At 39.9% G+C, this 13313-nt stretch overlaps 1 protein-coding gene across 2 annotated transcripts; it reads right to left on the bottom strand.

The window, feature by feature from the left end:
• Window positions 1-6057: 6057 nt before the first annotated feature.
• On the bottom strand, window positions 6058-7286 carry LOC311288364 (extracellular superoxide dismutase [Cu-Zn]-like). 2 transcript variants are annotated; one of them, XM_084405737.1, is made up of 2 exons: window positions 7075-7286; window positions 6058-6841 (listed from the first exon to the last, which is right to left on the bottom strand). In XM_084405737.1, exon 2 carries the CDS (start codon window positions 6824-6826, stop codon window positions 6176-6178), a length of 651 nt encoding a protein of 216 aa, XP_084261863.1. In that variant the 5' UTR covers window positions 6827-6841; window positions 7075-7286; the 3' UTR covers window positions 6058-6175. The 2 variants fall into 2 exon arrangements, with proteins under 2 accessions (XP_084261863.1, XP_084261864.1); XM_084405738.1 differs by having other exon boundaries at window positions 7080-7286.
• Window positions 7287-13313: the final 6027 nt, after the last annotated feature.

Genomic DNA, 13313 nt, shown 5'->3' with positions numbered 1-13313 from the left:
ATTTAGCTCCCTTTGTTTGCCTGTTTATATATAGCACTCAGTTTATTCAGTTCTTTGTCTTGCATTGCACAATGTGTTCTCCAGTGTTTTGTGTTTATTAAAAGAAGTACTGCTATAGATTCCTCTTCTCTTCATTTGGTGGCTCATTTGTGACTCATTCATTCTTAGTGTACAATTCCACTTGACGTTCACGCTTGACACCACTTCTTATAGCAGATATTCATCAAACATAAGTGAATAGCTGACAGTTCTTCTTTTTCAAGAAACCATTTCTACAGACTCTGATGTACCAAGCCTGACAAGCCTATATTACACATGCAATTGGACTGTTATTTGCAGTTTTTTACGATTGCTATGACAGATTTTTCAATACTTTTAACAATTTTCCAAACACAGTTAGCACTACATCCGTCTGTGTAAGCTATCCTATTAACACATTTCTTGTTGCTTTAACACAAAATGCGTACAATTAACACAAATTTAAAATGCTTCTTTTACACACAAGCTCAAACAAGACCAAACCAATGGATTTTTACTGCCAAATTTACCAATGCTTTAACACTGTATGTCAGAACAGATAACACCATGTTCTAAACCTAACCTTACAGGCTAAAGTCAAGGTAAACAGCTGTTTACATTGTGAATTGAAACACAAATATATCCCCTGTATTTTATCCTATTGTTACTGAGAAACAGCTGATTGAATTATGCAAATATTATAAATCACAGCTGATTTCCATCTAGGAAACACACTCAGGTGTTGAGGTTCTTTCAATCGCATGACCATATGGTATACTGTAACCGTACATTCTATAAAGCACTCTGAGATGGGTCTTTTTTTATTGAATTTCTGCAGCAAAAGACCTAAACCCAACAAAACAAAAATGGAGAGAGGCTTCAAAAGAAACTGCAGTGCAAAACACAATCTATGATCAATACAATATACTGTCTGTTGTATAAGGGCATACCTGACACGTATACAATAATGCAGTTTCTGTAATTCCATCTGATGTTAGTGTTTTTATGACATTGTGCTATGATTGACTAAATCTTCCTGTTGGACGGCTATGTTACATATGTTAGTGTTTTGAAAAATGATTTGATTTTGAGACATGTTTGCAGTGTTTTGGTAGACATAGTGTATTATTGTATTTAGAAAATTAGTGTTGGAGTTTAGTTTACAATGTGTGATTTTGAGCATGAAATTAACTGTTTTGCCAATTGTGTGTTGTAGGTGTGTTGGTGCGTTAAGAGTTTAGGAAATTTGTTAAAAGTATTGAAAAAATTGTCATAGCGATTGTAAAAAACTGTACTTGTCTTTGAAGGCAGAAGTAAACATTTCTGAGGGAATGATTCTTCTATGGCATCGATGTTAAAATCCCCTTTTAGTAGATTGAAGGCAGGTAAGGTGGGACACTTGTCATTTAGATACAGTACCTAGATGTTTATTTCTTTTTATTACTTTTGTTAACTTTAAGGTCCAACTTTAATATTTCATTTTGAATACAGTTGATATGTGTTATTTGCAAGGTATATACCAATAAACATTTTGAGATCATGCACTCCAGACAAATTTCTTTTCAGGTAATGTGACCCATCCCTAATTTATCAAAAATGATCCTGGATCTTAAAAACACATGATTTATTAACACATCACACAAACATATTCCACAGCATATTTAACAGACCCAAAAGCACATAGATAGGCTATGATGAGTAATACTCATCAGTTCACTCAATGCATGTGTAAAGTTCAAAACAACTAGAACATGTTATGTTGACATGAAATTTTATGAAATTTGAATATCAGATATCTTAATGAACTCTACAACATATTACAAATGGAACTACAACACATGCAACAACAAATAGACTAACAAAAATTCAATAAGAGGAAACTTTTAAATGGTAACCATATTGTAAAACTTTTTTTCTGTCTGTTTTCTCTAAACACTGTAGATGAACTTAAATTGTGTCCATATTTTAAAGCGTTATATTCTGCATCTACATTTTAATAATAATAATAATAATAATAATAATTCGTTACATTTATATAGCGCTTTTCTGGGTACCAAAAGCACTTTACATGGAAGGGGGAATATCCTCAACCACCACCAATGTGCAGCATCCACCTGGATGATGCGACGGCAGCCATATTGGGCCAGAACGCCCACCACACACCAGCTTAATGGTGGAGAGGAGACAGTGATGAAGCCAATCAGTATATGGGGATGATTAGGAGGCCATTATGGACAGAGGCCAAGGGGCAAATTTGGCCAGGATGCCGGGGTTACACCCCTACTCTTTTTCGAAGGACATCCTGGGATTTTTTAATGACCACAGAGAGTCAGGACCTCGGTTTTAACGTCTCATTGGAAGGATGGTGCTCTTTGACAGTATAGTGTCCCGATCGCTACACTGGAGCGTTAGGTCCCACATAGACCACGGGTGAGCACCCCCTGCTGGCCTCACTAACACCCCTTCCAGCAGCAACCTGGTTTTCTCAGGAGGTCTCCCATCCAGGTACTGACCAGGCTTGCTAACCTCTTACAATAACAAAGGTGTAGGTTGATGACGCATAAGCGGAATTATGGAACTTGTCGTCATGCCGAAGGATCTAATAATGTTTATGGATGAGTGAATACATTGATGTTTTTAACATGACTGCGGTATGAAGCAGGTCGCGATTGCTAATGAGAGACAGATATCAGAGCCACATGCGAGTCCCGCCGCTATAAAGGAATAAGGACATTTCATTCTACCGATCTACCCGCGAGTGCTGAATTAATACTCACACATACCCCTTTTCCACCAGCATGAACCAGGTGCCAGTTCAGAGCCAGAGCTATTGCCAGTCCGGAGTTGGTTCGACTGACGAGCTCTCTAAGATCCGGTTTGCCTTTCCACAAGGTCACTGTATACATCTCATGTTGCCCAGCAACGCTAGCGTGGCAGCGCCAAACACAAACACACCAGGCTTGTTCTAGATGGTTCGGCTTCTCGCAGACCGATCGGCTCATGACATCAAAGCACTGCGAAAGCAATCCAAAAGCACAAGGACTCGGATGCTCTCCAAACACTCCCGCAGCTCCGATCGGTCCGTGCCGCTCCGATGCATCTCGAACAAGCCTTCCATCAACAATGGAGGTCGTTGCGTTACTATTGATGCTCATGGCTTTGCGAACCTACATCGGCATCCAAACACGGCGAATCCAACGTGTTCGTGCAGCTCGCCGTAACTTGCATAGACGGAGATTACAATCAAGCTGCTATTAGCTCGATTAGCTGCTATTTGAAAAATGGCGGTCACAAGTTTCTGTTCGTCTTGTTGGTCACGGTAACCCCGCCCCCAGCCCCTGACGCAAGCGGTTCTTACTTCTAGACCAGCAATGTTTTGGTGCTACTTAAGAACCACTTTTCCTGGTCCAGAGCTGGTGCTTTGGGTGTCGAAAAACAAAGAACCGATTTGAAACTAGGCTCTAGCTCCGAACCAGCACCAGCACTGCCTTGGTGGAAAAGGGTTAACAAGTCAGTTTATTTGGCGAATTAAACTTGTGAGGTAACGCAGCGCTGTTTCACTTGGTCTACACTATCACACTAAACTGCATTTGAGTGTATTGAAAGTTATAATGTTATTCTATGCGTTTGTTTGTCTGTATGAGACTAGCAGTAAGCTAGATGAACATTAGAATAACATACTGATCATATTCTAACATTTCATCATGTTGAGCTATATGACATTGATTAGTTTTATGTACATTTGCTCAACTGTCTAATAAAGTACATGCAAGACGTCTCTGTCAAGTCGAAGTTTGTCACGGACGTGGAGCTCTCGGCATCTCGAAAACACCACGCCGATATTGATCCTCGTTTTAGTTCTCCTTTTGTCCCAAAGTCTGCTTGCCATGGTCCATAATGTTTGAACGAAACAACTCCATGAGCGTGCCGCTAGACGTAACGCAGTTGTCGCCATGGTTACTATGGCAGTACGAGCGGAAACCAGGGATAACGCGGATATTACGTCACTGACAGGCGACAAGTGAACATGGACGAGCCATTATCAGGGGTTCAAGCACGAAGTGCTGAAACCCTATTGTAATTGTTAGGGTTTTTATTATTATTATCCCGCCGTAAAACTGATCATGCAGCCCAAACCGTAAATGCTGGAGTCTTGAAACTTGGCCAAATGGTAGTCCTCAATTTGGGGAGAACCTATCAAAGTATGACCCCGATTGGCCAATAGGTGGCGCTACAGCAAGCAAAAGTATGAAATTGTTCATAACTCCTAGACGGTTTGTCCTAGACTCAAGCGTCTTATTCTGCCATCTTGATTTTTGTCCAAAACCTACTTCTGCGAACTAGTCCCAGGTTTTTTGCCCGACCGGAACCAAACCAGTGCAGAAAGATTCTCTGTAGACTGAATATCAATAATTATCGGAAAAAAGGTGAAATTTACATTCACGGTACATTCACGGTAAGGGGGGCCAAAACGTACGCTGTGGGCGGAGCCACTTTTACTAAAATGGCTATAACCCGAGAAGCAAATGAGATAGCTTCACCAAATTCGGTACACATATGTACGGGCTCAATATTTGGTCACAGTAAAAAAAAAAGATCGCGCCGACTGAACACTAGTAGGCGCTATAACATGAAAAAAAACTAAAAAGGGCTATGACCACCTGACCGTTAGTCCGATTGACTTGAAAATTGGTATGCAGCGTCTTGGTCGTATATGAGGACATTGGCGTATCTCAAAAAGCATGGCCGCCATCGGCCAATGAAGTTTGACTCGGTGGGCATGTTCAACTCATGGTCCTAGAGGTCTCTAAGAATTTTGAAAGAAATCGGCCACTAGTTGGCGCTAACGAGGTTTACGCCCTCTGTAATCACGTGGTGTTACACACATCCACACAATATGCATATCATTTGACAGATCTCCTCATCCTGAACAACTTTGCCTCAAGAACCACTGCTGTCAATCAAACCGTTCATTGAATATTCATGATTATGTCAAAAACCTACTTTTGCGAACTAGTCCTAGGTGTTTTCGCCCGATCGCAACCAAACCAGTCAAGGACAATTCTCTGGATCAATAATTATCAAAAAAAAGTTGAACTTTTGCATTTGGATGGCTATAACAGGGTCATTTAGAAAATGGGCGTGGCAAAATTCACTCGAAAGCCTATAAATCCTAAACGAAAACTCAGAACTTCACGAAAATTGGTGAGCATATGTGAAATAACATTGTAAACAAGCATGCACAATTTTATGGAGATCGGACCATAGGTGGCGCTATAACTGTTAAAAAGCTTTGAAAACCATATATTTCCCATGTTAAATTGGCTGGAAATGGTCTTTTCCATGTATGATGTCAGTGGTTAAATGGTTGCCAAATAAAACTTAGTCTTTTTATGCATTTGTGCTTAACGGCCTTAAACGCTTGAACCCCGATGAATGCTGCTTGCAGCTTTAATTTTAAATTGGAATTTCTCTGAAATTAAAAATCTTTGAGAACTTTTGGGATACTGGAAGTACACAACTGCAGGAAAGATATCACACTTTGCAAGTGATTTTTGGTTATTTTATTACAAAAATCTTACATATTGTAGCTTTAAACACCTTCCAAGAAAACCAACACATTTAAAATCTTTTTTTTTTCCCTGTTAACTGTAGTAACAAATTGTCAGAATAATATACCCATATGTTGACATTTAGCGAGAAACCTTATAATTTAGAAAATAAAATCTTATGTCAGAGGTTATGGCTACCTTCAACAATAAGGGTGTCCTCCCTTGAGATGTAGCCACACCCTCCAGTGTCATATTGCATCAACCAAAACCATTGTATCATTTAAAGAAATAGTGTAGCTTTAATTAAAGGCCATTGTCATGCTCTTAAAGTGTTGGACCCATTGAGCACAGTAAATCAAACTAAACGGCCCACTTTGCCTGCATTCACCCTACATTTATTTTTAAGAGTGCATTTACTATTGGAAGCTATGGCCAAAAAGCCTCTGAAAAGACCAAGAAAAAACACACAAAAAAAACCATAGGAATGTTCAGGTTATGAAATATACTTTAATGTAGGACACATACAAAGAATACACAAGGAAAAATCATGATTATCCTATTTGAATCTGCCCTTCCACCATATCCGACTCCCTCATCTTTGACTCTCAGTTCCTTTCTCTACATTTTTTCTTGGGGAGCGCTTGAGTCTTCTGCCACAGACTTGGAGTAGTAATACCAATCACACCGAGAGCAATTATCTCTCCAGCATTCCCACTAAGTTTACTCTCCTCATCTGAACCCATTCCCAGATCATCCTCCTTCTCATGAACCGCCACCGCACGTCCCAGAATGGAATAAGGCCCAAAGAGCTTGGCGTCTGGAAGCGTCAGGAACTGCCTTATAACTCCTTTCTCGGAAGCAAAGTTGCCCAGGTCTCCAGGATGAGGGTGGTCAACGCCGTTTGGATTATAATGAGGACCAACAGTGATGCAGCCTTGACTGAGGTCTCCATACTGATGGATGTGCATGGCACGCTCTTGAGGATCGATGGCAGGCAAACCACGGAGGTTGATTTTCACTTCTAAATCTCCATTGGGGAAGACCTGCTTGAAGAGGATTTGCCCAAAGATCTTTGGCTGGTTACGTGGCAAATTGGGGCTGGGAGTTACTTCACAAGTGGCATAGATTGTGTTGTCGAACTCCACGACTTCCGGCTGTGGAGCTTCAGGCAAACAAACTGGAGGTTTGGAGAACTCTCCTCCTTGTATATGCAGCACCAGCAATATCAGAGGGAATATTAGGATGATTTTCTCCATGTTGATCTTTAAAGCCTACAGTGAAGAGTGAATTCAGTGAAATCATGCCGTTTGGTTTAAGAATAATATTTTTGATAAAAGGTCAAAGCTTTGTTGCAGGGAGCTTTGAGAATGAAAGTTGCATTAGGTAATATAGCACAATACTTTTGCTTAAACTAACTTTTTTTAGTTGTACTAAATCAAGTCAGTTGATGGAGAAAATGGAATGGAGAAAAAAAAACAAGCCTAAAACAGCAAAGGTGCATTACCGTACAGCTGAAAAGTTGTCCTCAATCCGTGTGGAGCCTGAATATTGCAGTCACAAAAATACTACAACGCTTAATCCGTGTGCAGTCCTGACCTGGGGTTGAGAGAATGTTCCTTTTCAATCACACTTTCGGCTGCTCTTATAGGAACTCATGTTGAGCTACAAGTTAACCATGATAGTCTGTTAGTCACTAATTAAGTTCACCTGTGTTTCATTTAGCTCCCTTTGTTTGCCTGTTTATATATAGCACTCAGTTTATTCAGTTCTTTGTCTTGCATTGCACAATGTGTTCTCCAGTGTTTTGTGTTTATTAAAAGAAGTACTGCTATAGATTCCTCTTCTCTTCATTTGGTGGCTCATTTGTGACTCATTCATTCTTAGTGTACAATTCCACTTGACGTTCACGCTTGACACCACTTCTTATAGCAGATATTCATCAAACATAAGTGAATAGCTGACAGTTCTTCTTTTTCAAGAAACCATTTCTACAGACTCTGATGTACCAAGCCTGACAAGCCTATATTACACATGCAATTGGACTGTTATTTGCAGTTTTTTACGATTGCTATGACAGATTTTTCAATACTTTTAACAATTTTCCAAACACAGTTAGCACTACATCCGTCTGTGTAAGCTATCCTATTAACACATTTCTTGTTGCTTTAACACAAAATGCGTACAATTAACACAAATTTAAAATGCTTCTTTTACACACAAGCTCAAACAAGACCAAACCAATGGATTTTTACTGCCAAATTTACCAATGCTTTAACACTGTATGTCAGAACAGATAACACCATGTTCTAAACCTAACCTTACAGGCTAAAGTCAAGGTAAACAGCTGTTTACATTGTGAATTGAAACACAAATATATCCCCTGTATTTTATCCTATTGTTACTGAGAAACAACTGATTGAATTATGCAAATATTATAAATCACAGCTGATTTCCATCTAGGAAACACACTCAGGTGTTGAGGTTCTTTCAATCGCATGACCATATGGTATACTGTAACCGTACATTCTATAAAGCACTCTGAGATGGGTCTTTTTTTATTGAATTTCTGCAGCAAAAGACCTAAACCCAACAAAACAAAAATGGAGAGAGGCTTCAAAAGAAACTGCAGTGCAAAACACAATCTATGATCAATACAATATACTGTCTGTTGTATAAGGGCATACCTGACACGTATACAATAATGCAGTTTCTGTAATTCCATCTGATGTTAGTGTTTTTATGACATTGTGCTATGATTGACTAAATCTTCCTGTTGGACGGCTATGTTACATATGTTAGTGTTTTGAAAAATGATTTGATTTTGAGACATGTTTGCAGTGTTTTGGTAGACATAGTGTATTATTGTATTTAGAAAATTAGTGTTGGAGTTTAGTTTACAATGTGTGATTTTGAGCATGAAATTAACTGTTTTGCCAATTGTGTGTTGTAGGTGTGTTGGTGCGTTAAGAGTTTAGGAAATTTGTTAAAAGTATTGAAAAAATTGTCATAGCGATTGTAAAAAACTGTACTTGTCTTTGAAGGCAGAAGTAAACATTTCTGAGGGAATGATTCTTCTATGGCATCGATGTTAAAATCCCCTTTTAGTAGATTGAAGGCAGGTAAGGTGGGACACTTGTCATTTAGATACAGTACCTAGATGTTTATTTCTTTTTATTACTTTTGTTAACTTTAAGGTCCAACTTTAATATTTCATTTTGAATACAGTTGATATGTGTTATTTGCAAGGTATATACCAATAAACATTTTGAGATCATGCACTCCAGACAAATTTCTTTTCAGGTAATGTGACCCATCCCTAATTTATCAAAAATGATCCTGGATCTTAAAAACACATGATTTATTAACACATCACACAAACATATTCCACAGCATATTTAACAGACCCAAAAGCACATAGATAGGCTATGATGAGTAATACTCATCAGTTCACTCAATGCATGTGTAAAGTTCAAAACAACTAGAACATGTTATGTTGACATGAAATTTTATGAAATTTGAATATCAGATATCTTAATGAACTCTACAACATATTACAAATGGAACTACAACACATGCAACAACAAATAGACTAACAAAAATTCAATAAGAGGAAACTTTTAAATGGTAACCATATTGTAAAACTTTTTTTCTGTCTGTTTTCTCTAAACACTGTAGATGAACTTAAATTGTGTCCATATTTTAAAGCGTTATATTCTGCATCTACATTTTAATAATAATAATAATAATAATAATAATAATTCGTTACATTTATATAGCGCTTTTCTGGGTACCAAAAGCACTTTACATGGAAGGGGGAATATCCTCAACCACCACCAATGTGCAGCATCCACCTGGATGATGCGACGGCAGCCATATTGGGCCAGAACGCCCACCACACACCAGCTTAATGGTGGAGAGGAGACAGTGATGAAGCCAATCAGTATATGGGGATGATTAGGAGGCCATTATGGACAGAGGCCAAGGGGCAAATTTGGCCAGGATGCCGGGGTTACACCCCTACTCTTTTTCGAAGGACATCCTGGGATTTTTTAATGACCACAGAGAGTCAGGACCTCGGTTTTAACGTCTCATTGGAAGGATGGTGCTCTTTGACAGTATAGTGTCCCGATCGCTACACTGGAGCGTTAGGTCCCACATAGACCACGGGTGAGCACCCCCTGCTGGCCTCACTAACACCCCTTCCAGCAGCAACCTGGTTTTCTCAGGAGGTCTCCCATCCAGGTACTGACCAGGCTTGCACGCATAAGCGGAATTATGGAACTTGTCGTCATGCCGAAGGATCTAATAATGTTTATGGATGAGTGAATACATTGATGTTTTTAACATGACTGCGGTATGAAGCAGGTCGCGATTGCTAATGAGAGACAGATATCAGAGCCACATGCGAGTCCCGCCGCTATAAAGGAATAAGGACATTTCATTCTACCGATCTACCCGCGAGTGCTGAATTAATACTCACACATACCCCTTTTCCACCAGCATGAACCAGGTGCCAGTTCAGAGCCAGAGCTATTGCCAGTCCGGAGTTGGTTCGACTGACGAGCTCTCTAAGATCCGGTTTGCCTTTCCACAAGGTCACTGTATACATCTCATGTTGCCCAGCAACGCTAGCGTGGCAGCGCCAAACACAAACACACCAGGCTTGTTCTAGATGGTTCGGCTTCTCGCAGACCGATCGGCTCATGACATCAAAGCACTGCGAAAGCAATCCAAAAGCACAAGGACTCGGATGCTCTCCAAACACTCCCGCAGCTCCGATCGGTCCGTGCCGCTCCGATGCATCTCGAACAAGCCTTCCATCAACAATGGAGGTCGTTGCGTTACTATTGATGCTCATGGCTTTGCGAACCTACATCGGCATCCAAACACGGCGAATCCAACGTGTTCGTGCAGCTCGCCGTAACTTGCATAGACGGAGATTACAATCAAGCTGCTATTAGCTCGATTAGCTGCTATTTGAAAAATGGCGGTCACAAGTTTCTGTTCGTCTTGTTGGTCACGGTAACCCCGCCCCCAGCCCCTGACGCAAGCGGTTCTTACTTCTAGACCAGCAATGTTTTGGTGCTACTTAAGAACCACTTTTCCTGGTCCAGAGCTGGTGCTTTGGGTGTCGAAAAACAAAGAACCGATTTGAAACTAGGCTCTAGCTCCGAACCAGCACCAGCACTGCCTTGGTGGAAAAGGGTTAACAAGTCAGTTTATTTGGCGAATTAAACTTGTGAGGTAACGCAGCGCTGTTTCACTTGGTCTACACTATCACACTAAACTGCATTTGAGTGTATTGAAAGTTATAATGTTATTCTATGCGTTTGTTTGTCTGTATGAGACTAGCAGTAAGCTAGATGAACATTAGAATAACATACTGATCATATTCTAACATTTCATCATGTTGAGCTATATGACATTGATTAGTTTTATGTACATTTGCTCAACTGTCTAATAAAGTACATGCAAGACGTCTCTGTCAAGTCGAAGTTTGTCACGGACGTGGAGCTCTCGGCATCTCGAAAACACCACGCCGATATTGATCCTCGTTTTAGTTCTCCTTTTGTCCCAAAGTCTGCTTGCCATGGTCCATAATGTTTGAACGAAACAACTCCATGAGCGTGCCGCTAGACGTAACGCAGTTGTCGCCATGGTTACTATGGCAGTACGAGCGGAAACCAGGGATAACGCGGATATTACGTCACTGACAGGCGACAAGTGAACATGGACGAGCCATTATCAGGGGTTCAAGCACGAAGTGCTGAAACCCTATTGTAATTGTTAGGGTTTTTATTATTATTATCCCGCCGTAAAACTGATCATGCAGCCCAAACCGTAAATGCTGGAGTCTTGAAACTTGGCCAAATGGTAGTCCTCAATTTGGGGAGAACCTATCAAAGTATGACCCCGATTGGCCAATAGGTGGCGCTACAGCAAGCAAAAGTATGAAATTGTTCATAACTCCTAGACGGTTTGTCCTAGACTCAAGCGTCTTATTCTGCCATCTTGATTTTTGTCCAAAACCTACTTCTGCGAACTAGTCCCAGGTTTTTTGCCCGACCGGAACCAAACCAGTGCAGAAAGATTCTCTGTAGACTGAATATCAATAATTATCGGAAAAAAGGTGAAATTTACATTCACGGTACATTCACGGTAAGGGGGGCCAAAACGTACGCTGTGGGCGGAGCCACTTTTACTAAAATGGCTATAACCCGAGAAGCAAATGAGATAGCTTCACCAAATTCGGTACACATATGTACGGGCTCAATATTTGGTCACAGTAAAAAAAAAAGATCGCGCCGACTGAACACTAGTAGGCGCTATAACATGAAAAAAAACTAAAAAGGGCTATGACCACCTGACCGTTAGTCCGATTGACTTGAAAATTGGTATGCAGCGTCTTGGTCGTATATGAGGACATTGGCGTATCTCAAAAAGCATGGCCGCCATCGGCCAATGAAGTTTGACTCGGTGGGCATGTTCAACTCATGGTCCTAGAGGTCTCTAAGAATTTTGAAAGAAATCGGCCACTAGTTGGCGCTAACGAGGTTTACGCCCTCTGTAATCACGTGGTGTTACACACATCCACACAATATGCATATCATTTGACAGATCTCCTCATCCTGAACAACTTTGCCTCAAGAACCACTGCTGTCAATCAAACCGTTCATTGAATATTCATGATTATGTCAAAAACCTACTTTTGCGAACTAGTCCTAGGTGTTTTCGCCCGATCGCAACCAAACCAGTCAAGGACAATTCTCTGGATCAATAATTATCAAAAAAAAGTTGAACTTTTGCATTTGGATGGCTATAACAGGGTCATTTAGAAAATGGGCGTGGCAAAATTCACTCGAAAGCCTATAAATCCTAAACGAAAACTCAGAACTTCACGAAAATTGGTGAGCATATGTGAAATAACATTGTAAACAAGCATGCACAATTTTATGGAGATCGGACCATAGGTGGCGCTATAACTGTTAAAAAGCTTTGAAAACCATATATTTCCCATGTTAAATTGGCTGGAAATGGTCTTTTCCATGTATGATGTCAGTGGTTAAATGGTTGCCAAATAAAACTTAGTCTTTTTATGCATTTGTGCTTAACGGCCTTAAACGCTTGAACCCCGATGAATGCTGCTTGCAGCTTTAATTTTAAATTGGAATATCTCTGAAATTAAAAATCTTTGAGAACTTTTGGGATACTGGAAGTACACAACTGCAGGAAAGATATCACACTTTGCAAGTGATTTTTGGTTATTTTATTACAAAAATCTTACATATTGTAGCTTTAAACACCTTCCAAGAAAACCAACACATTTAAAATCTTTTTTTTTTTCCCTGTTAACTGTAGTAACAAATTGTCAGAATAATATACCCATATGTTGACATTTAGCGAGAAACCTTATAATTTAGAAAATAAAATCTTATGTCAGAGGTTATGGCTACCTTCAACAATAAGGGTGTCCTCCCTTGAGATGTAGCCACACCCTCCAGTGTCATATTGCATCAACCAAAACCATTGTATCATTTAAAGAAATAGTGTAGCTTTAATTAAAGGCCATTGTCATGCTCTTAAAGTGTTGGACCCATTGAGCACAGTAAATCAAACTAAACGGCCCACTTTGCCTGCATTCACCCTACATTTATTTTTAAGAGTGCATTTACTATTGGAAGCTATGGCCAAAAAGCCTCTGAAAAGACCAAGAAAAAACACACAAAAAAAACCATAGGAATG

This window comes from Rutilus rutilus (assembly GCF_951802725.1).
Source record: "Rutilus rutilus genome assembly, chromosome: 1".
Taxonomy (NCBI): domain Eukaryota; kingdom Metazoa; phylum Chordata; class Actinopteri; order Cypriniformes; family Leuciscidae; genus Rutilus; species Rutilus rutilus.
Note: the sequence above shows the minus strand (reverse complement) of the source record. Positions and strands in the feature narration are given on the sequence as shown.

What these genes read in the sequence shown, in the direction of transcription:
- LOC311288364 (XM_084405737.1), bottom strand. Translation starts at nt 6,826, where the DNA reads ATGGAGAAAATCATCCTAATATTCCCTCTGATATTGCTGGTGCTGCAT.